Source organism: Micropterus salmoides, unplaced genomic scaffold (assembly GCF_014851395.1).
Source record: "Micropterus salmoides isolate LMB-PRFRI ecotype aquatic unplaced genomic scaffold, ASM1485139v1 Ms_hic_scaffold_20, whole genome shotgun sequence".
In the NCBI taxonomy this organism is placed as follows: domain Eukaryota; kingdom Metazoa; phylum Chordata; class Actinopteri; order Centrarchiformes; family Centrarchidae; genus Micropterus; species Micropterus salmoides.
In genome coordinates this window covers 23,445,406-23,470,228 of record NW_024041151.1, presented here as the reverse complement: position 1 = coordinate 23,470,228, position 24,823 = coordinate 23,445,406, and the positions used below count along the sequence as shown (strand labels likewise).

Here is a 24,823-nt window from a genome sequence, read left to right as displayed (position 1 = left end):
ATAATCTGTACATCTTGAGAGTCTGATATATGGTAAATAAAATGATTGGTAGAATTGTGTTTGTCTACAGTTAAAAGTTAAAACTGAAACATAAAAGACACAAAAACACACATGTTCAAAGTTTGAGCAAATGGCAGAATGCCATGAAATTAACACTTCGAGGGTCTGAGGCTTTACCTTCCATTCAACAGTTTTTTAGGGGCAGGACATAAACAATGGAACCTCATTTCATTGGCTTAACTGTAGTCACATGCAAATGTGATGTCAGAGAAGAGGCAGCCTCATTTCTAAACTCCACACAAGCTCCAGTGAGCGAGCAGAGACACACTAGAATCACGATCTTCTCCTCCTTTACAGTATGATGTCTACAGTCTGAAAATGAATTGTGCAAGGTAAGCTACTGTGCTTTCATTCAACTAATTTTACTGCAACTTTACTGATCTTTTGGCAATCACGTTAATATTACTTGTCAGTTATCAGAGAATGTAAAAGTATAATTATGCTAAACAATAAATATGTGCAACCATTCCTTCTAACGCTACATCTCATTTTAACCCCATCATGTCTTCATTCTCAGAGTTCTTCATGCATTTGGTAGTCACCCCCAGCCAGCTGTGATGCCGGTCGACCTTGCTATGTGTCTGAGCCTCAGCCAGACTCAGCCTCTTTATCAACTGCTGTCCATGTCTCCTCTGAAACCCACACAGCGTCGTTGTCAGCCCACTGACTGTCCGCGGAGGGCCAGCCTTTGCTCTCCGAATCACTCCTCTTCTTCCCCCTACTCATCCTCATTGCTGCCATACTCCCTTGTGCCCTCTGGGCCTCGGAGCTGTTTCCGCAGGGACAGCGGAGGTCTGAACAAGAAGCGTGTGGTGTTTGCAGATGCCAAGGGACTGGCTCTCACTGCTGTGCGTCTATTTATCCCTGAGCCCTGTTCCCCTGCTTCTACTCTGGTGATGAATCCCTCCCCAACCAAACTGCAAAGTCAGCAGTCAACCTCAAACAAACTGCAGCGCTACAAGATGCGTCTGGGCTTCCCTCCGCCAACGCTGGACTTTAATGCCTTCCTTGCTCGTCTGCGAGAGATGCGCGTACAGTTGGAAAGCTGCAACATATCAGAGCACTCTTTGAGTGGCAAAGTGCGTGTCTCCCATGTCAGTATGGAAAACACTGTGCAGATAAGGGTGACCTTTGACTCTTGGCGGAGCCATCATGACATTCCCTGCACATTCCTGCAGCAGCAGCGCTGTGGGGGTTCTGATATGGATGTTTTCGCCTTTGACTTAAGCTTACCAAAGAACATAGATCCAAAGAATGGAGTTGAGTTTTGTGTGTCCCTCAGGCCTGGACCTGGCGCAATGACACACTGGGACAACAACAAGGGGCAGAACTACAGGGTGTGCGTGGAAAAAGATGGCACAAACGCTAACCAAGGCAATGCTAAAAAATTTTACTCCACACTTTCAAAGCATCGGCTAACCTCCTGGCCTTCACATGTGCCCTTCAGTATGCAGAACTCTGCTGATCTACAGTATCTTCAGAGGAGTTTGTCAAGCGGAGTCAGAGCAGAGATGAACACTGTGTTCAACTTAGTAGACATGAAATGAGCCCTTAACCTCTTAACAGAGGTGTGAAAATATGTAAATAATGTGAATCTTAATGAACAAATATTTAAGCGAGAGTTAGTGCTTTTATTGATGTATGGACTTTCTGAAATCTCCAGTGTTGGATGTTCTCAGACCAGTTGTTCAATAACAGCTCGCCCACCTGAGCTCAACTACCCTGCTGATATGTGAATAATATATACTGCATTAATGTTCTAATTAAATCTTTTAAAGCTCTCTCTTTTCTTCCCACTGTAGAAGATAAATCATTTAGCACGAGCCTGTTTACTTTATGTAGCTTAAGATTTACTGCACTACGATGTGAATTTGTGCATTGTAGCACGACACATAAGCCTTGAGTAAGATACCGGGGCCCTGGAGGGAAAGTGAAAACATGAGACTCACACTTGTCTGAAAGAAAAGATATTATGATTATGTTGTTCTAAGACCCCTTTGAACTTACAGCTACCAACCCATTTTCTCCACGTGAATGAACACATCAATGTCTTATGCTCATGATATACTTTCACACAGACATCATGTCTCTTGGCTCAGGCTCAGATTTCTGATGTGTCATCGGCATGCCAAACAGAGTAAGTCAACTAACTGAAAGATCTTCTTGGCAAAGTGGCCCGCATGGTTTGCATGGGAGAGCCTGTTCTAGACACTCCCCTACCTGCTGTGGAAAGTGGAATAACATGCTGGGAATTGTTACTTCTTGTACTGTACATGATTGGTATGGCAAACAGCAAGTAACCATGGCAGCACCAGGGCCAGCATGTACTTTGGATAATGTGTGGGCTTTTGTTTACATACAGAACTAGGGTGGAGTCATCATTAGATTCTCTCCCTCTGCTTCTCTTGTTCCGCTCCTTCTTAGTCACCTCTCTGTTAAACTTGTTTCTTTGTCCTTTACTGTCTTTTCTCTCAGGCTAATGTCCTCCCAGGACTACTGCCATTGTAAATTGCCACAGCTGAGTGATATTATCTGGAATGTAGCATGTGAGCGGTTCGCACATGTAGTTGGTATACACACCTTATACCTAAAAGCACTCATTTATTTATAAGACTCAACAGTGTTGGGCTGGTGTCAGGTGTTAGATCTTTCCCCTCTAAACATCCAATGAAAGATGAACTGAACAAAATCATAGGACAAGTTTAGCTCAACAAGTTTGTCATTTAGGGGGAGATGCAACCAAAGCTGTAGAAGAAGTACTCCGATCCTTTACTTAAGTAAAAGTAGAAATGCCTTGGTCTAATGATACTCCATTAGAAGCAAAAGTCCCAAATTCAGAATGTTACTTCAGTAAAGGTACAGAAGTATTGTCAGCAAAAGGGACTTTTAGTATCAAAAGTAAAAATAAATAAAACCTCATTACGCAGAAAATCGTATTAAATTATTCTGTTTTTAACACTAACAAATACATGTATGAGCACTTTAATATTGTCAATGTGGAGCCAAGTTTAGATCATTTGTATACTACAGGGTAAATGTTATATGGTCTACATATTTAGCTAAGTTCAGTTATAGATAGCAAATGAGTTGTGTTAATATTGACACACTAATTACAGTTTATAAGGTTTCAAATTTTCAAAATAAGTATTAAAAAGAAATAAAAAGGCTATCGACTTGCTTACGTTTATGTACAAATAAATGATAAAAGTAATATTACAAACTGTTAATGTATGGTCCACATTATGAAAGGCTCTACAAAGTAAGAGCCTTCAGAACAAGTCAGTGACTGTTTTATAAAACAAAACAAAAAACACTGTAATACAATATAATGTTCTCATTAATTTACTAGAAATGAAACAGAAGTGGTCATTTCTAAGCAAATGCATTTTTATTATCTGATTATATGCAAATATTACATAACAGGACATTCACAGAAAGTATACTGGGACAGCTGACACACACAAAACATCTCGTCTGTGTCTAAACCACGCTGCACTACTGATTTCACCCTGCAAACTTGGAAATTTGAAAAGTTGGACCATAGTGCCCTCTATGGTAACTTACGCAAAATGAGAGAGGGTGAATATAACTAATAAGCCAAGGATCTACTGCAAAATGACAAAATGATCCGTCACTTGTCATGGATGTTTCATGTTGAAGCATAAATTCCTTATTTGATACAGCTCTTTGGACTTTACTGACAGCGGTCGCTGGGCAGGTGCTCGTGCTCAGGGATCCAAGGTGATACGGCAAAACACTCTGCGGCCTTCCTGTCACACTCACAGATGAACATCTCACATTCGTTGTTTTTGTCTGAAGATGATAAAGTAGATTAGTAGAAATAGTAGTAGAAATCTTTACCAAATTGCTACGAACCACTGTGAATTAAAAAATACTAGAAGCAATAATATTAATTTGATTTTAAAAGTAACAATTTTCTCTGTATTGATGTTGAATTTCATTCCTTCTACATTTATCTGCGACGTTTATAAGATGAAGTGAGCAGAATTATTCCTTTGTTTTGGTGTACTCACTGCCACAGGTGACCTTCTTATTTTCCTTGTCACAGCTGTAGTCATAGAACTCAGTGTAAGGGTTGTCGAGGATGGGCCAGCACTCAGGGTGTTGCATAGCATCATTGTAACACTTGTCGTGCACTTCACAGCACCTACAGGCCAAAAAGTCAGAAAAGACACATTTTGAAACAGACTGGACAAGGTTTTTGTTTAGGTAGTCTGAGAATCAATCATGACTTGATCATGACCTATCCAGATCATCAACAGGTGTGCCAGAGCCTCCTTTTCCACAGTAGCAGCCATAGTCGGAGTAGTCAAAAACAGGCCAGCTATCAGGCATCACACACAGGATCATCCTTCTAAACTGGGTGAGTGCCTTGTAGTCCAGGGACTGGGCTAAAACGCAACAAGCACAATCGTGATTATATTTAAACTCTACTAGAAGATGGATCTGTCCACGACCATCATGCGTGCAGATGAGCAGATTTGTTAAGTTGTACTCACCAGCAGAGAGGCTTGCAGCCAAGAGAAATAGAACCTGGAAGGTATTCATTCTGTCAAGTCAGAAGTCACATAGGATCTCTCACTAACATCAGGCTTTATATATGAAGTATGGGACCTTGGGTTCTACCCTATCAGCTGTTCATACTATTTAGGATCACATGTCCCAGACTCTGAGATTCAAACCGAAACAACCATATGTAAAAGAAAGTAAAAATTCCCACGCTCTGTGAACATTTCTGAAGTCTTTGCCTTGTTGTTAATGTGTTTGATGTTCTGCCTAAACTAAAGTTGCTCAGCCTTGAAGTTGTAGATCATTCCAATTAAATTCAATTCAATTTCAATTCAATTCAGCTTTATTGGCATGAACGTAGTAAGACAAACATTAAAAATAAAAATAAATAAAACTGTAAGCGTGTGTGTGTGTGTTGTGAATTCAATTCATATGGTTCATCACGTAAATAAAACAGTAAACGTGTGTGTGTGTGTGTGTGTGTGTGTGTGTGTGTGTGTACATATATATTTATTAATAGACAAAACACAAAACTAAAACATCTGTGTCAATTGTGAAATAAAAAAAAAACAAGTAAAGGAACAATTATTAAAATTACAAACAATGAAAATAATAATAAGTACAATTATTTAATATATTTAGTCTATTCTGAGTTTCCACTGGTTGTCCTCAGTTCATGGCATGAGGAGACATTCTTTGCTGCAATGATTTGGCATTTTGGCATTTCTCCTAAGTGTGTCTGATAGAAATTTGAATTTGGGGTATATTTGGGAAATGTTTGTGAATTGTTTTTCTCCTAATGTTTTATATTTAGGGCATGAGGTTAGAAAGTGCAGCTCTATAGTTTAGTGGTGTTTAAATAGAAATTGTGTGAAACCTGATTTCTGTATTGTTTCTGAAAGATCATTATCTTAGTCTTTGCTGTGTTTACAGTCAGGCCCCAGGTCTGACAGAATCTCTGCAGGAGATTAAGATGCTGTTGCAAACCTTCTTTAGTAGGTGAAAGCAACACTAAGTCATCTGCATACAGCATTGATACATCACTAATTCATTGATAAATGGATTAAAGAGAATTGGACTGAGATTGCACCCCTGCCTCACTCCCCGGCCCTGGGAGAAGAACACTGTTTGTTTGTTTCCAGTCTTTATGGCACATTCACTTTTTGTATACATGTTCTTAATTAAATCATATGTTTTTCCCCCCAATGCCACTTTCACATAGCATATAGAAAAGGCCAGATGGAATCAAAGGCTTTTTTGGAAGTCAACAAAACAGGCATGTACCTTCCTTTTCTTAATGTTTAATTCTTGATCAATTAAAGTCTGGAGGTTAAATATATGGTCCGTCGTGCGGCAATTTGCAAGAAACCAATTTAGCATTTATGCAAAATATTGTGGTCATCAATAAAGTTGACAGTTTATTAATGATGTTGCAGGATATTTTTCCCAGGTTACTGGAGACACATATTCCTCTATTGAATAGTTTTAGTATAGCCAATCTGATTTATTGAGTATTTGATCATTTCACTGAGGATTCCATCAATACCAAAAGCCTTTTTTCCTTTCAGGGACTGGATGACTTCTGTTAATTCTTGTTCTGTTACAGGGTAATCTAGAGGCTTTTGGTTGTTTTTTATCACCGCCTCCAGAGTTTTCCATTTGGTGAATATCTTGCACTGATCATCATTTTTTGTAATATTACTGTATAAAGTATTTCCATCTTAGATTGCCAATTCATCCTGCTGGGTTTTTCAGGTTGTTCCATTCCTCCCAGAACTAGTTGAATTCTAAAGATTCCTCAGTTTCACAGAGCTGCTTCTTGTTGTGTTGTTCTTTCTTTGTTTTCTGGGTCCCTATGCTTTTCATTTGAGGTTTTTATATTCAGTGTCAAACCATTTATTATTGGTCAGTTTGGAGACTTTCAAATTAGACATTAGAGCCAAATGATGAAACATTTAATTGAATTTGTCCATAGCATAATTTATACCAGAAATATTATGGGGAAATGTTTCAGTTAGAAACAAATTAGTTAAATCATGTATGTTTTGATTGATTTGTCTTTTGGTACGTCCCCATGCTTTCTGGGGTCCATCTATATGAGTATGTGCTGTTAAACAGTTCACAGGCACTAGCGGCTCCAGAGTCGAACTGTGCCATTTTCAGATAAATTGTGATTTTGCTGTGGTCTGAGAGGGGTGTGAGGGGGCTGACTGTGAAAGCTCTGAGAGACGTTGGATCTAGATCTGTAATGATATAATCTACCGTACTACTGCCAAGAGCTGAGCTGTAAGTGTGGCGACCCAGAGATGGAGGCATATAGATGGCACACTTGTAGACATGTTGCTCAGCACAAATCATCGTTTTCGTGCCTCCTGAATCTTTGCCTTGGGTTATTATTATTGTGGGATTTTTTGTTGATGGTATAATAAACTCAGTGTACCCGTGAGGACGACCAGTAGAAGCATCTTCTCTGCACCTTGTCTCCTGTAAAACAATGACGTCAGAGTCTTTAAATCTGAATTTCTGCTCTTTAAAAAAATAATATTAAACTAGATACAGTTTAATATTAGTGGCTCTTGTCACCGTTGCAGCATAGTTCAGTCCAATAGGCTGCTGCTCCATTCAAATATGAAAACTTTCCACATCTTTCGTCTTATTATTCAACTTTCAAATCCTATTAAAACTTTTCAAGCTATTCAACTGTCTGTGAAACCTCATTATAATGACCGTCAATGAGAAAATCCTTCAAACACACTGATCTTCAACCTCTTTGTGTCTTTCAGCTAAAAACTACATTCAAACCTTAAAATGTTCTACATTTATTAGTGCAATTTGAAGTTTATTCAACTTTAAAATCTGATTCATATTTAGAACATTTCCCATGTTTCCAAGTTTTCATGGTCCTTCAGCTACTTCATGCAAATTAAAGCCAGCAATGCAGTTTAGCGTCAGCTTTTCAACAATCCTTAAAACATTGCACATCTCTCATACATTTGTTCGATTCACCCTTTTTCAAGCTAGCAGTTCAGTTTAGCGTCAGCTTTTGAACAAAACCTTCCCAATCTTTCATACATTAGTACTATTCAAATTTGTTCAAGACAGCAATTCAGTTTAGCGCAAGCCTTTCAAAAATCCTTAAAACAATGCACATCTTTCATACCTTTTTTACTATTTAACTTTTTTCAAGACAGCAATTCAATTTAGCGCAAGCCCTTCAACAGCCAGCATTCACACCGCAATCTCTTCAGAAACTGCTTTTCCAGTTATTATTATTCTTTCACTCATTTTTTTTGCAACGTAACTCGTTCCACATCTTTCAAACTACAAACGTCATTCAAAGATTAAAATATTCAACTCAATTAGGATATTATTGCTACTCATTGCTGGATTAACAGGGGAGGGGGTATTACATATACAAATGTTTTGTCAATTTTTGTTTTTAACTGAATCATTCTTGCGCCTGTCGGACATAAGAATTTGTAAATGGAATTTATAAATAAAATAAACTTTCTCTCTCCACATGAACAGGCCCTCTCCTACTTGCTCTGGATGGGTGCTGGGGGTGTGACCTCCAACAGACAGCTTCCTCCCAAGTGTAAATATTTGCAAATATTAGTAAAGACTGGGGGAAAAAGAAAATACAAAGGACACACGAAACAAGAAAATTCAGATTTCAGATTCTCTCTCTAAAGGCTACAACCACATTGAGTTTTGCACTGATAAAGATTTTATATCTTGTTATTGATTTAAATTGATGTACACTATATTACTGCTTTGATTTTATGTCTTCATACATTGCTAGTTGTTTTTAGCAAATAAAAATAAACAAAATATTATTAGTACTATTATCATTAGTGGTAACAGTAGTAGTAGTAGTAATATTAAAATTGCCAGCGGGGGCTGGAACCTGTATGTCACTGGCTACCTCAAGCTAAGGTGACCAGATTTCTGAAATGAAAACCGGGGACGTTTTTGGTTTGGTGGTCAGTATGTCATTAAAAATGTAATGCATATGTAATTGTAATATAATTGTTCAGTTTTATAATCTGTCAAATATAACTCTTCTGAATGAAATTCAAGTCATTTTGAGCCAGAATATACCTTTCAGTCAATAAGTAGAAGCTGCAATCATTTTTTGGCAAGTGAAATATTGCATTTTATGAGTTGTTTAAAGGTATTTCAACAGGTAAAAAGGACTGGATTGCTCAGTACACAGCAAGTTAAATAATGTATAGTCATAAGGCATCGCAAAAGAGATCATGTCTTTATTAGATATATAACTCAGCAGTAAGTCATGTTAATTATAGGCTACAGTCCGTTTTCCAAATATAAACAAGGATATTAGACGTAAGCCTACCAAACATATTCCATCGGCAAAAACAGGCTTCTATTATTGCCTATAATCACGTAAACGTCCAGCCTGGTTACGCTAGCAAACACTTATATGGCTACTGAATTGTGATTATTCCATTAAAAGAAACGTTAAAGTTTCACAGATATACCTTTGCAATACCACGGACATAAAGTGATGTTTATTTAGTCTGTTAATATCTTAAACAGTCTATGATTAGCACACAGTTAAAAACGGGAACATTTCCGTGGACAGCTCCAGACGAGGACAGGGCACCAAAACTGGGGACGTCTGGTCACCCTACCTCAAGCCCCATTCACACGACTGCGTTTTCGTTTTAAAACGGAGACCTTTTGCTACGTTTGCACCTCCTGTCCAGACTAAAAGGGAAAAAACGAAGACCTAAAACGCAGAAGTTTGAAAATGCTGCCGACCCTATTTTTTCTTTTTAAAACCCCAGGTAGCATTTCAGTGGGGATGGGCAAAAATGGAGGACTTTAGAAACGATGACGCAGACACTCACATTTGGTTCTCTGATTGGGTCTTATTAGTTATGCAAAGCAGAAACACAATGCCACTGACAGAGTTTTTGATTTGGTATTTTTATTAAAATATTTTATAGCCTACACTTTGTATACTACTGTGTATGTCTGTGTATTTACTTTGCGACGACTCCCAGTCTGTTTTCCGCTGCCAGTCGCTTTTAACTCCCATGTTACACTCAGTAACAGTCCAAGCTTGTTATGGGTCCATGACAAAAAAATATCTGGAACGGTTCTTTGTCTGTAGTACTTTATTCTTTCATCAAATCTTCTGTAACTACGGAAGAGAGAGACAGTCTGCTTCATGTTTACACCGGCACACGCATGCCCAGTGTATGTGAACGGCCACTAGCTGCGTTTAAAGTTGTTTTAATGTAGATGGAGTTCAACTCTGACACGCAGCTAAAACGCTGGTGTGGATGGAGATCGTATTCGTTTTAAAACTGTTTTTAAACAAAAACGGAGTAGTGTGGATGGGGCCTCAGAGTTTATCCTGAGGAATGCATACAATGACAACTCCATGCAGAAGAGAAGACCTGGCAGTTCAGTGGCTGGACCACGCCTACTGGTCAATCCCGCACAAACTATTGGAAACTCCACTGGACCGACAGCATGTTCCAGGAACAGATCAGGACTATCAGCCTAAGAGTCACCTCTGGAACACCTGAATGGCATCATCTGGAGAAGGGCATTATCACTGGATGCATCCTTTCAGTGCTATTGTTCACTTTGGTCATGAACATATTGGTCAAGTCAGGGCATTGGATGACAAGATGGTGACAACAACACCTGTACTAGGCTGCATATAGGCCTTGAGTGACTCAACATAACCGGATGGACCTCTAGTAAGCCAAGTTTATATAGTTATTTGGTCTTTACCGACAGCGATTGCTGGACAGGTGCTCGTGCTCAGGGATCCACGGTGAACTGGCAAAACACTCCGCGGCCTTCCTGTCATACTCACAGATGAACATCTCACATGTGTCATTTTTGTCTGAAGATGATAAAGCAGAGAGAACTCTTTTTACCAAAAGGCCAACCACCATTCCTATAAATAACTTATTATAATAACTGAGAATATTATCAATTTTATTATACTATCTTACTGAAGGTTTACGGACAAGTTTATAAGATCAAGTGAGCAGGAAAATTCCTTTGTTTGGGTGTACTTACTGCCACAGGTGACCTTCCTATTTTCCTTGTTGTAGTCATAGAATTCATAGAACAGCTGTAGTCATAGAATTCGATGTAAGGATTGTCGAAGATGGGCCAGCATTCAGGGTGTTGCGTAGCATCAACGTAACACTGGTCATGCACTTGCCAGCACCTACGGGTCAAAAAGTCAGACAAGACAAAATCTGAAACAAACTGGACAAGGTTTATTTCATCACCTGAGAATGTATGAATGAATCATGACCTATCCAGATCACCAACAGGTGTTCTTCTGAGTTTAGTGACCTCAACTGGCCTGCGCACAGCCTCGAACTCATCCGTATCCAACGCCTTGGGAATGAACTGGAATGCTGACTGCAAGCTAGCGTGACCGACCTCACTAATGCTCTTATGCCTGAATGGGACAAAATCTCTGCAGCCAGGTTCCAAAATCTTACATTGCATTGCAATTATTTAGCTTTTATCCAAAAGTGACTTAAGTACATTCAACCAAACTTGCATCAACTTCATCAAACATGCTAACTGTTTAAAGTGCTAAATAAAGAAACCTTTATGGGCCAAGGTGCAGTCTGTCAGAAGAGGTGTAGAGTTTCTGCTGTCCTGATGTCAATGGGGAGCTCGTTCCACCGTTGTGAAGCCAGGACTGCAAACAGTAGCTGGGCCCCCTCATAGTGAAGGAATAGCAAGCCGATTGGCAGTAGCAGAGCGTAGTGGACAGGCTGGGGATGTGGGATGGGCCTGATCCATTTGCATCACAGTAGGCAAGTATCAGTGTGTTGAATCAGGTTTGAGTAGCGGCCGGTAGCCAATGCATGGAGCGGAGGAGTGGTGTAGCGTGGGAGAACTTGAGTAGCTTGACCAGCCGAGGCGCTGCATTCTGGATGAGATGCAGAGGTGGGATGGTACATGCAGATCTTGTGTAAAGTCTGCTCAGAAGAGTGGAGGCCGATATAGCAGCAGCTTCTTTTGCAATGTTTAACAACCTCCTATGGGTGTAATGTTTGCATTTCCACATGCTTTTGTGTATTTCATAATTATTTGTTTGTTGAATTCTAAATTTACTCAAGATTTTACAGTTACTGGTAAATAAGAGATATCTGGAATGAGAGGTATGGACTCGAATCACACGAGACACAAATATGACTTTAGACTCCACCAATCAACATTTGCAAATCGATTTTATTATCATTATTATATTCCATCTTGGGTTAATTAATAGAGCCGAGGTTGCAGGCATGATCATTCAATTGTCACCTGACGCACGTTAAAGCATATAGGCCTTCAACTTGCACCAACTTTAGTGTTTTCGATATATACTTTACTTGGGTAGCCAGCCAGGTATATTAGCACCTGCCAAAGTATATTTGGCAACACACTTAAGCATTTTGCAGAGAAATACAGCGAGAGATGTTATCTGATATTAGCCTACATTAAGCAGACATGGTAGAAATTTTACATTATGGAGCGACAGTAAACGCACCACTGCAGATCCGCGACACGGGGCTGTAGACTTTTGTTGCGATTTCGGTCTTTGTTTCAGAACCATTACCCTAGAGCCATGGTATGATCAAAAATCAAACAAACTACATAGGAATTTGTAACTTAATCTTTAATACAAATGTCTCAAAATGGAAAATGTGTACACACAAAATGGGTCAAAGGGTCAACAGCATTTCCTAAAGACACTGCAATTTATTTGAAAGTCCAGCATTTCCGCATCGATAAATCATTACCATGTTAATTACACAACAGCATAAGTAACACAAACAAATGAGACCGTCACTGAGGAGATTGTCAGCCTCTACTGGCCCGTAGCATAGAACACAAAAAATGGCCTCATTTGTTCAATTGTACAATTATACCAAAATACCATATTTGACAATGACACATTGATGTAAATAGATGCTACAAGTCATTTTTATCTTAAAACACATACCAATCCTTCAGGCTTCATTAAACAGATACAGACCAGTAACAGTACAGACACATACGTTAAACATAACAAACATCACTAGTAGTCACATGAATGCTATGCTGGTCCCTTCATCAGTGTTGTGGTTCTTCAAGCCAGTGCTGGTCACATGACTGTTTTTTTCACTCTCAAATATTGTCAACTAGGGATGCGCCGAAATGAAAATTCTTGGCCGAAGCCGAAACTTAATATAATGAAAAAATTTGCCAAATACCGAACAAGTAAATTTACAATTTTTCCATTTATTTTGTCTTTTTTTACCATTGCATAAATTAAATAGTCAACATGTGCTTTTTACTCAGTGTTTCCCACAGGATTTGGAGAGACTATGGTGGTGGGTCCGGTAAAGTAAATTACATGTGTCCGATTTCTTTTATTGGACACATAAATTTGATACATAATGTTGTATGTGGTTCTTAACGTAACGCGTAAAATGAAGACTTAATAGCCTCTCTTGCAACACCTGTCTTTGTAAAGAGAGAAAATGCTGGCACTGGTCCGTTTCAGTGGATTTACCATAAAGTCTTGAATATGTGTGCACTCCAATTTTAGGTGCAGCTAGCTTAATTGCCTTCTCAGAAACGAGTGACAAACACTCAAACTGGTCCAGACCGTTTGTTGGCTTTTCTAAGAAGTCAGCCACAGATAAGGTGGATGTGCTAGGAGACAATTCAGCAGAACAGTGTCTGCAAACGGCGATTTTTGGACCAGTTAATTTCGGTGGCCGAACATTCGGTACATCCCTATTGTCAACATTTTGTTTCCTATAATGTCTTTTTTCATCAACCATGAATTCTTCTGAATCACTTTAAAGAAACTGGCGCTTCTACTAAAGATTGGCAATGTCCCACAGCACAAACCAATGACGCCATACTGACTGAACCAACCGGGAAAAACTATCTGGTGTAACTCTTAATATTCACCCTAAGAAAGAAAGAGAACTATGTTGTGCAAAGGTATGTCAGTATGAAGACCACTAAACCAACTGAGACGTTGAAAAGGGTACGCATTACTCTTCTGATACATTGTCGTGCTCTAAGTGTACATACATTGTATGCATAGCCTACTTTAAATATAAATGTTTATTATCGTAGTGCAAAACTAAAGTTCATTTCTCAAAAAAGAATAAATTGTTATGGTTTTGGTCATAACTACATTGTCTTAATCCTGACTAACAATCTGCTTTTGTCTAAGTCTTGACCACAACACTGCAACTAACTACAGAAGAGCTTTTTTGAGAACAAAACAAACCACATCATGAACCAAAGTAGAAAAAAAAAAAGACATTACTGAAGACTTCACAAATTACAGAAAATTTCTACTGTGTTCTGTGTGATTACTTGATAAATAAACTACCTTGATCGCTAAATAAAACTTAACATTTTCTCAAGATAAACAGGCAAATGAAATCAGTGGAAACTACTGCAGTGCATTTTATTTTTTTCCTTCTTTGACCTTAACATTCACATTCTTGATTGTACCGCTGTTGTCTTCTTAATGGAAAACCCTACAGCAACATCACATATCTGAGGACTTTCAGTCAGATTTTCCCACGATTACCAATCCTCTGTTTTGATCACACACGTCATAGTGTCCTACCTCATTATTATTGCCTCTCTATGTCTACTAAGCAAAGCTAGTGTTGTTGAAAACTACTAGAGGGCAATCGGTGAACAAATAAAGGCAGATTATGTAGGATTGGAGTGACTGAGTGACATTTATCATCCTAAACAGAAGTGTACACTAACTGGATAAACAGTGAGCGTACACGATATAATTTCAGAGCTGTTAGCCTCTTATTAGCCTTAGGTTAATCTAAGATTCTCACTCAGGTGACTGCTGGTTTTTCTCGAGTTTGGGTAAAGAATACAAGTGGCCACGCATTGACTTGGGCCCTGTGTGTTAAAGGTTCAGGATGGATAAAGTAATGTTTAAAGGACCTTTGTACCACTTGAAATGGAATAACAGGTGAAACTCTGTTATGGAAAAGATATGTTGTGCCCCCAGTGTCCAGTTAACACACTCAGACAGGATTAAAAAGTCAAGTCTTCGCTCAGATGGGCTTATATAGTAAGGTGGTGACATACTTCTTCTTGTAGCGATGTGTCGCACTGAGCACCATCACTCCATCCTGTGGCAGAAAAAGGAAAAATTCACTTAAAAATCTCACCCTTTCTAAACAGTGAAAGGCATGCTTACAGCTTAAGATACAGTATCTCACAAAAGTGAGTACACCCCTCACATTTTTGTAAATATTTGATTATATCTTTTCATGTGACAACACTTAAGAAATGACTTTGCTACAATGTAAAGTAGTGAGAGTACAGCTTGTATAACTGTGTAAATTTGCTGTCTCCTCAAAAAAAACACATCACACAGCCATTAATGTCTGACTCGTTAGTGTAACAAGGTCTCAGGTGTGAATGGGGAGCAGGTATGTTAAATTTGGCGTTATCGCTCTCACACTCCCACATGGCACCTCATGGCAAAGAACTCTCTGAAGATCTGAAAAAAAGAACGGTTGCTCTTCATAAAGACGGCCTAGGCTATAAGAAGATTGCCAAGACCCTGAAACTGAGCTGCAGCACCGTGGCCAAGACCATACAGTGGTTCAACAGGACAGGTTCCACTCAGAACAGGCCTCGCCATGGTCAACCAAAAAATTTGAGTGCACATGCTCAGCGTCATATCTAGAGGTATCTACGAGTGCTGCCAGCATTGCTGCAGAGGTTGAAGACCATACACCGCACACTGCATCAAATTAGTCTGCACGGCTGTCGGCCCAGAAGGAGGCTTCTTCTAAAGATGATGCACCAGACAGCCCGCAAACAGTTGGCTGAAGACAAGCAGACTAAGGACATGGATTACTGGAACCATGTCCTGTGGTCTGATGAAACCAAGATAAACTTATTTGGTTCAGATGGTGTCAAGCATGTGTGGCAGCAACCAGGTGAGGAGTACAAAGACAAGTGTGTCCTGCCTACAGTCAAACATAGTGGTGGGAGTGCCATGGTCTGGGGCTGCATGAGTGGTAGAGAGCTAGAGTTCATTGAGGGAACCATGAATGCCAACATGTACTGTGACATACTGAAGCAGAGCATGATCCCCTCCCTTCAGTATTCCTACATGACAACAACCTCAAACACACCTCCAAGACAACCACTGCCTTGCTAAAGAAGCTGAGGGTAAAGCTGATGGTCTGGCCAAGCATGTCTCCAGACCTAAACCCTATTAAGCATCTGTGAGGCATCCTCAAACAGAAGGGGGAGGAGCGCAAGGTCTCTAACATCCCCCAGCACTGTGATGTCATCATGGAGGAGAGGAAGAGGACTCCAGGGGCAACCTGTGAAATTCTGGTGAACAGGGTTAAGGCAGTTCTGGAAAATAATGGTGGCCACACAAAATATTGACACTTTGGGCCCAGTTTGGACATTTTCACTTAGGGGGTGTTCTCACATTTGTTGTCAGAGGTTTAGACATTAATGGCTGTGTGATGTGTTTTTTTTGAGGAGACAGCAAAGCAAATTTACACAGTTATACAAGCTGTACTCTCACTACTTTACATTGTAGCAAAGTGTCATTTCTTCAGTGTCACATGAAAAGATATAATCAAATATTTACAAAAATGTGAGGGTTGTACTTTTGTGAGATACTGTACATGTGGGCCAATGGGAACAGTGGTATCATACCATGTGCTGTGTCACCATACTGTAATCCATAGAGATTAGTGGGAGGGCCACACATTAATCTCAACGACCAGCTCCACTCACTAATCCTCATGCACAATCTCCACTACTATACTACTGTTATTTTCAGAGAGACTCGTCTGTTGTGCTGTGAATGCTGCAATAGAGTCTGCTGCTGTTAAGCAACCATAAATGTATACCAAAGACTTCCTGTTGCTGCTTTACAGTGAAGGATGGGTTGGCAAGTCTCATTTAAACTTCAAATACTTTTTAGCAGAAAACAAGGACTGTAGTTTTTGTCCCCACCTCTTGTATTGCAACCTTTTAGGAAGAGATCTTTTAACAGCCAGCAGGATGAACAGGAGGAAGGGTTACAGAAAGCAAACATTGTTTGACTGTACAGTTGTGTATGGGAGTGTTATTTTAAAGCGAGACTTGAAAAAAAAATGCAAACCTATCCTTTAAAAGATCTTTCACCAGTGAACCACTGGAGGGCTTTAATTGTGAAGCAGCTGCAGAAGGTGTGGCCTTATTGATAGTTGAAAAGTAAATTGTTTGAGAAAATGATCTACTCTGAAATATGGCATTTTCTGTGCATTGCAACTGCCAATTAATGATTATATGAAGCGCTACAGGTGACGTGATGAACCTTAAACTTTCCGACATGTTATTAACTCTTGCTTCAAAAGTTTGGCGTGACTGAGGAGGTGATGCTGCACTTTCATAGGGAGACCATCCTCGCCTTATCAGTCACAGCGTGGTATGGCAACACAACTGCCCTTGAGAGGGGGCATTTTGAAACAATGGTATGCACAGTGTCTAAGAACACTGGCTGTCACCTTCCTGCTGTCTCCTCCATATATGCCACACATATCACATGCAAGGCGCAGAAGGTGATCGCCGGCCCCTCTCACCCTCTCAAAACCCCTAACCTCGGGAAGGAGATTCCTGAGTCTTAAGTGCTGCACATCTCACCTCAGGAACAGCACATATCCTGAGGCTGTTTGATACTTGAACTCTGACGCACAAGTAGAGCAAGCAAGCCAACTAGATGTTTAAAAATAGGTAGGTGGCAGCAGCATAGAGCAATAAGCACCATGAAATGAATGTAGCAGACAAAGCACTTTAGGACGTCTATGTTTGAATGTATGAATGTAGGGCTGCATCTAATGATTAGTTTTTAAATTGATTAATCTAGTCTAGTCTAACATTTTTTCAATTAGTAAACTAATTTATCATTCTAAACATATTTTTTTTTACTTCTCAGTTTATATAACAAAGAATTTATCCAAAATAAATATCAAAAACTTGTCTCATTAATATCTCAACATTTTATTCAATCACCCTGAAAAGAGACACATAAAGCACATTAGAATAATAAGGTCTAATTTCCCAGTCATTGATGTATTATAATATTAGGAATAAAAGACCTTATTTTTCAGATGCTAGATCACAAAAATACTGGACCTCAAATTCAAAAGTATTGCTGTGACACATAAATATCTATTTATGTCAACCTTCTTGTGAACTGGAGAATCAGTATTTTTACTGAAGTACTTGATTTTTAAAACTTAAAATGGTTCTGACATGGATCACTTGAGTTGTATGCATGTAAGAAAATCACTGGCAAATGTATTGTTGCATCAGTGTGGAGCAAAGACAATAACTGAAATAATATACAGACTGTATAGACATACTCAGAGTGTAAGAAACGTTTGTTTTACTCTTCCCACAAGCCATCACTCTGATGAACAGCTGACTCTGACTCACAATGTCAGGAACCATTCCTGTGCAATAACCCAGTAACTCTGCTACCTGTTTACTGGCTACCACTTACCAGTTATTCATCATTATCTATTTCAGAGCTGTTCATGCTGTTCATATTGTATATTGTTTATACTGTAAACCAAATCCACCTACCTCATGTACATGACACCACACATAATACTTACATAATACACACCCACACTGTGTACATGTATGCTTGTATATGTATGTGCACCTGTATATCACATCCACCTCCGACATGTACATTGTTGAGAATATTTCTTAGGTGTCACAACAATATCATTTCAACATACATAATAATAACATTAATGGTAATAATAATTTTCTCCTGCATACTTTGCACTCTGCTCATTGTACTATTGTCTCAATCTGTCTGTTTTTGTTCATAGTGTGTATATATGTGTTCTCTATACTGTAGCCTGTGTTTGATTATTATTGTCTTATTGTATTATTGAATAAGTAAGCACATCGTGAGCATTGTACAGTCCGGAGTCAATTTCCTCGTATGTGTACACATACCTGGCAATAAAGCTGATTCTGATTCTGGTGTGGCCATTAAAATAAACAGAAAATATAAATGGCCAAACATCAGATGGCACGTAACCATGACAGCAGTGTTGCAGAAATGACTTTTAGCATGGGGGCGATAAAGAAACATTTAGAAAATCAATTTTAAGTGACTACTACTAACAGAAACATGTTCATCATATTGATAATCCTAATTAATACATGGTGCTTGTGTGGGGACAAAAAGTAAACAGAACATGCAGAGCTGCCACTGCCATCTTGACAAAGCGATCCGGTATGCTTTTGCTTCACGTGTTTGCGTATTTTGATGTGGCTTTAATATGGCTTTCTATTAGAGCTTAGTTAAGTTGAGTAGTTATGAAATTATCCAATAAGCATGCCACTTAGCATCATTTAGCAGCCATGAAAAGCGGACTGACAGTCAACATGCTCTTTTCTGTATTTTTAGAGCATCATGGGACAACTAACAAAGCTTCAGATGGACCAGATCTGCTTTTCCCCGATTGCTCCTGTCAATGAAAAAATCTGGGAAATAACAAAACAACGGTCTCATTTATTAACTTCAAAGTTAAGAAAAGATTTTCCATTAATACATTGCTGCAGTTTATCTGTCCCCTGATCACAGCTGCAGAGCTCCTGACACCCAAGTGGCATTCAAGAGAAGGCACATACTAACAACACAACTTACCATTACAGATGAAGCCAACTAGGAAAAGGTCGATAACTGACTATGTGACTATGTGCCAACTGATATGGAAAATACTGCGAATGGTTTCGTACCCACGTGCAGGGTACAAGTGTGAACTCTACTTCTTTTTATGCTGACACTGGTGTTGGTATTTATATCTTCATATGCACGTTTAGTTTGTTTTTCCTGTCGCAATGTGGGAAAAAAGGGGCAATCATCTGTCCTTCAGCTCTACTATTAGCAGCTTGTTATCACTGTCAGCACTCAACAGATACAATCTGCTGTGCACACTACGTGTAAGCTTGCTAGCAGCTGCAGCAGCTCACAGTTTCTATTAAAAATGCTAACAAAGCTGGTCATTTCTCAAGCATCACCACAGAATGTTTCCCCACATAACAGGACCCACAAGGTGCCGAAAAACTTGAGACCTTACCTTAATGGAAAGAGCGTAGAGGTGGTTGAGCATGACATGGTTGGGTTCCGGGAGTAATGCAGGGTCACACTGGATATGAAAAGAAACAGAAAAAATTGTTTTTTGTTTTTTATTTCCAGATTTCTTTTGTAGATCTTGCTTGTCAAATTTTATGTATGTGATTTATCGATTAGTGAGGGTGTGATTGTCTCAGGTGTTTGCAATTTGACTCATTTTTAATCAGTTGTAGGGAATGTAGTGATCGACCAACATATTTTTTTCCAGGCTGATCCCGATAATGATTATTATTAACCAATTAGACCGATGACATTTTTTATAAAATTTTTATCTTGGTGTCCACTCCAACACAAAATTGTGTTAAAAATAACAAGATTAAAGTTAATTGTCATGTTTAATCTTTATAAATAGTAAATTAAATGAATTAGAGATCCATCACAAAGATGGACTTGTTAACTATGAGTGATAAATAAACATAAAATCTTATTGGTTTTTGGTTGTTATTGGTTTACAAAGATTTGCATCTCAGCTACACAGGCTAGAGACAGAGAGGTTTTGTTTTAGCTTGTTTATAACAAACTAACCATTAGCCAAGCTAGCACATGTGCTTGTGTAAAACCAAAACACAGCTACGGTGGAGGAGACAGAGCAGATAAAAATATCGCTTTGTGCATGTTCCTGCTTATTGTACTGATGCAGTATCAGCCTTTTACTAGTACTGCTGGTTTTGCTGCACTTACTTACAGCAAGCGTAGTTATAGTTAACTGGTGTAATCTACACTGAACTCTGCTGAGAGAGAAGGAGAGGGGCTGCAGGGTGATGGCTCGCTCGTTCTACATTGGCTACTTCCTCACAATATTCAGTGTTCATAGGCTGTTACTCGTGACTTGTAATCAATCAGCTTGTACTGTGGGCAGGACATTGTACTCACCACTCTGTGGGCTCGAGCAGACTCAGAGAGCGGGTGCATCAGAGCCAAAGGCGCATTTTTTAATTTAATTAATTACAATCTGTTTTTAAAACGACCGATGCAGATTATTTGAAAAATGCTGAATATAGGCCACGATAATCGGCCAGACCAATTATTGGTCGACACGTAGTTTATGAAATGCTCACAGGGTCTATGAGAGAGAAATATTTTGACTATATTTCAAGTTAATGTGTTTTAACAATGTGAGAGTTACAGCACAAAATAAAGAACAAGTTCATTCTTTCAGAAAAATCCACAGTGGAAATAACTGAGTGGGAATAAGCCTCATTTAATTGCATTGCAGCCACTTACAGAAATTCCAGTGTCTTTGTTGAGGATGACCTGTAGTAGGTGAGGTGGGAGTATGGGTGGAGACTTAAACTTCTCTTCCTGTTTAGGAACATAGACATCCTGATGATATGGCCCGGGAGGAGAGCTGGAGAGGTCTAACGAAGGGAAAGGAGGAGAGGCAGAGCCAAGGTGGAATTAGTATGAATGAGTCAGAACATTTCCAGACCATTGTAGAAAAGATCATTGTGAGCACCAGAACCTGACTGAGAAACATTTGCAAGTGTTTTAAGTTGATTATGACTGATTAGAGCTCTTCTCAGCTCGACATTACTGTTTTAAAAATTCTAAAATTCTAATACATGTTGAGATACTGGAGATTTGATATCCATGAGCTGACAAGATATTAAGCGCTAATAAATAAAATAAAAATAGGGGGGTTGTCAGCACTTACCTGACATGTCGGAGCATTTCTGCGAGTCTACCATTAGGGCATCAAACACCTCAAAGTCCGTTTTCTTCACCTGGATGATATTGTTGACTGTCCCAAGCTGACTGGTTATAACTGGCTATGAAGAAACACGAGACGATTAAGTTCACAACTAAAGCTCAAAGTATAAACCAGCCAGCCGCAATATAACTTAAAAGGTAAATAATCACCAACGCATATGACGAAACAAACCCCTAAAGCAGACTACAGGTGAAAAGTCATTAAACTCCAGCTCTTGCTCTCAAAACTGGCCCTCACTGTACTATTTGTCAAGGTCACAGGACATGTGTTGAATTATTTGTGTTACTCAATTTCTACAGAGAAACAGAATAAAGCTATTAAAACAGATAAGGTCTCCGTCAGACAGCCAGAATTACAAACTCATAACCTACACTTGCGGTTATGTAACTTCTTACATAACTACTTTTACAGATACTGATGGTTAGCAGGAAGCTATAGAGGATATTTTGGTAGAAAATTCCCAGAAGAGGAGGCCTCTACATGAACTGTGGGGCAAAATCCCAAGAGCAATTTCTTTTCTAGTCGCACAGTGATCAAAGAGCTTGTCTGGAAAAAGGTCCGATACAAGTGTGAGAATAACTGCTGACCTCAGCTGGGTCGTGGGTCCACTGGCCATCCACGTAAAATTTGTACTGATGCTCCCCTTCGGGTAGATCGACAATGGCCACAAAGGTGTTCTGACTTTGACAAGAGAGAGCATTTGGCACAGAGATAAGTTAACACACAGTATTTCTCTTTGAATCTTCAACCTCATCAATCATATGTGTGCCCTCTAATTAGTGAGCTGAATTTAAACAAGTCAACTGTCAAGTTAACTGAATAAAGCCTTCTAGAATAAAAACCTTCTTACGAAGTGTAATTAGAGATATAGTGAAATTTCAGTTCACCTGTTTCATTCATATAACCAGCTGTTCCATGAAAAACAATCTTAACAGTTTTATTTGATTGTTATTAGCTTAAATGTTTTATGTTGTGTTAAATGTTTTATTGACAAAATGTCGGGCTACTCTGAAAAAACACACTATCCCAGAGTTCCCCTTCACCTTCTAATAAGGGGAATCTTGTTGGCCCAGTTGTTGAAGGATCCAGAGAGGTAGACCTCCTTGCCATCTCCAGTCCAGCGAAAGACTGTTGGTCGGTCTAAAGTTGGCCCTTTGTCGTCTGCTTCTAAGTCTTGCTGCCATGCAAGGAACTCCTCTTTCTCTAAAGGAGCCTAAAATACCCATATAAGATCCACCATTAATTTACCTAATGTACCAACAGAGGCCAGCAGATCAACTGTCTCTGAGACAGCAGCACAACTCACCTTCAGGTCTTCACCATGAAAAATATCTGCGTCCTCTGGGCTGTCCATCAGGATTTTCGGCCTCTCTCCCTCCTTGGTACCTCGGCTGTCCCTCCGCTGCGCCTTCTCCCCCTGGCCCATGGCAGCCCTCTCACTGCTTGTGTTCCCCATGGCTTTGTCTTCTTGTAGGCTAGTACAAGGTCACTGTGATTAGTCACAGTAAAGTTTTAAAGCCAAGCAGCAACTCAGAAAAAGCTGCTCGAGATCAGATTTTAAAAAAAGAAAAAAGGTCATTAATTATTAATAGCTGTTACTGGAATACTAGCAACAGTTACTTTTTAAGGCCTCGTGAGTCAAATGAGAAAGATAACCTTTTTAAACTCCTTGGGCGCTGAAGTGCCGGTCTAGAATGACTTACAATGACTGCAACAGCTGAATAAGTTAACTCAAATGTGCAAATAGCAAATTACAGGCAGCAGTGGGTCAGAAACATGCAGAAGGGCTTGACTTCACATCTGACAGCTGAATTTAGCAGTTCTTTACAGAAAACAAAAACATAATAATAAAACAATCCCAACAGTTGGAAACTAAGAGTGAAAAGGTATTTTTCAACACACCACCCGGGCGCCGGCACCATTATAGTTTAAGCATCTTGTGATTTTAGGCTTAAAATTATACTTACATAACAATTCTTTCAGCATGACACCCTCTATTAAAGGACCAGTGTTTTGTTTGACACCATATTTACTACATATCACATATTTGTTACATTACTACTAACCATTTTCAAAGTGTAACACTGTGTTTAAGTATTTGGAAATATTTCAGTAACAGCAGTAATTTCACTACAGTATAAAATTAAATTTGCAGAATAAGCCAATCTGCACTGCTAGCTGCATACACAAGCAATGATAACATAACCTTGACAAAATAAAAACAGATATAGCATTTACTGTAACGTTAATACATTATCTGTTTTCTGGATGTTTTAAGTGAATGAAAAGTGACATTGACAACGTCAGCCAGAGCTGTTTAAAATAGGTAAATTATCATCAGGCGATTATAGGTGTAGGTGTCACTAATACATAAACTCAGCTGAAGGTGATGCAAAATGGTGGCACAAAAGGTTTGCGAATATTCAGCGTCTGAGTCAGGTGTTGAGTGAGAGCTGGTTTTCAATAGCTCAAATACTACAGATTTTTCTGTTCAAATACATAAAAAGATCTTTAATTTTCCTCTCAGTGTCTGCTCATGAAAGTTAAATCCAGTGTTTACTGCAAAATCCCACTTTATAATAACTTGGGTAACTGTGACTATGAGTCGGGGTTTTTATGCTTTTTGAGCATTACTGTTGACGGCATTAAGATTGTAAGTGTTTATTTATTTCCATGGTGTTCCGACAATATTAGTGAGATTCTTATTACAAAATGGATGTGTATTATGCAGCGTAGTTATCTAGCATAACGGTACTGCAGTGCCACGCACGACGTCATGTCAACTTACTGATGTTGACATTAGCCAGAAGTAAGTTAGTGACCACTGGGGGGGGGCAAAGGCTAACGTTAGCGTTAGCACATCTTAAAACATGCTGTGCAAGAAAATAAACTCTATTTCTTAGTCTTGCGGGACTATAGCTTCATTCACATGCGCTGACTGGACGGCAGTTGATTTAGATTCAGCCAATGGTACTGTAATGAGTGACAATAAGAGGTAACGTTAAAGTTAACGTTACATGGTTTACTAAAGCTAACGTTAGTTAGCAGTTAGCATCAGTGGGTTGTGTAGCCCCGGCGTCCGGTTTATTCAAATAGAGCTTGTGGCTGCTACATAGGTGTGACACCAATGAACACACTGACTATAGAAACAGCGTGTTACCTGCGAAGCGTGTACCGTCGTAGCTGTCCGTGTTAGCTCATCAGACCCATTTCATCGGTGCAAAAAACAAAAACATTTGGTCACGCTAAACAAACCCGCCCCCTCGTTTGCGCAAGCGCAGTAGATCCAATATTACAAGATGCGA

The 24,823-nt window shown here is 39.3% G+C and overlaps 4 protein-coding genes across 6 annotated transcripts; 1 reads left to right on the top strand and 3 right to left on the bottom strand.

Annotated features, from left to right (window-relative positions):
* The first annotated feature begins 274 nt into the window (after positions 1-274).
* On the top strand, positions 275-1,843 carry si:dkey-242g16.2 (uncharacterized protein LOC336380 homolog). Its single transcript, XM_038734644.1, has 2 exons — positions 275-392; positions 578-1,843. The coding sequence occupies exons 1-2, from the start codon at positions 379-381 to the stop codon at positions 1,605-1,607; spliced, it is 1,044 nt and encodes a 347-aa protein (XP_038590572.1). The 5' UTR covers positions 275-378; the 3' UTR covers positions 1,608-1,843.
* A 1,582-nt stretch (positions 1,844-3,425) lies between these two features.
* Positions 3,426-4,726, bottom strand: LOC119915071 (phospholipase A2, minor isoenzyme-like). The gene is made up of 4 exons (XM_038734645.1): positions 4,581-4,726; positions 4,325-4,472; positions 4,095-4,228; positions 3,426-3,873 (listed from the first exon to the last, which is right to left on the bottom strand). Exons 1-4 carry the CDS (start codon positions 4,627-4,629, stop codon positions 3,755-3,757), a joined length of 450 nt encoding a protein of 149 aa, XP_038590573.1. The 5' UTR covers positions 4,630-4,726; the 3' UTR covers positions 3,426-3,754.
* Positions 4,727-9,867: 5,141 nt separating this feature from the next.
* On the bottom strand, positions 9,868-10,884 carry LOC119915001 (phospholipase A2-like; the record flags this gene model as incomplete). The annotated part of the gene is made up of 2 exons (XM_038734544.1): positions 9,868-10,531; positions 10,653-10,884. Coding segments are annotated over 2 exons (405 nt in total), but the record flags the coding sequence as incomplete, so codon positions are not given.
* A 1,363-nt stretch (positions 10,885-12,247) lies between these two features.
* prkab1a (protein kinase, AMP-activated, beta 1 non-catalytic subunit, a) lies at positions 12,248-24,813 on the bottom strand. Of its 3 annotated transcripts, none has more exons than XM_038733519.1 (8): positions 24,679-24,813; positions 22,825-23,007; positions 22,562-22,731; positions 22,106-22,199; positions 21,462-21,576; positions 21,032-21,165; positions 19,752-19,820; positions 12,248-14,759 (listed from the first exon to the last, which is right to left on the bottom strand). In XM_038733519.1, the coding sequence occupies exons 2-8, from the start codon at positions 22,972-22,974 to the stop codon at positions 14,682-14,684; spliced, it is 810 nt and encodes a 269-aa protein (XP_038589447.1). In that variant the 5' UTR covers positions 22,975-23,007; positions 24,679-24,813; the 3' UTR covers positions 12,248-14,681. The 3 variants fall into 3 exon arrangements, with proteins under 3 accessions (XP_038589447.1, XP_038589446.1, XP_038589448.1); XM_038733518.1 differs by having other exon boundaries at positions 22,825-22,993; positions 24,679-24,807; XM_038733520.1 differs by having other exon boundaries at positions 22,825-23,058; positions 24,679-24,786.
* Between the last annotated feature and the right edge of the window lie 10 nt (positions 24,814-24,823).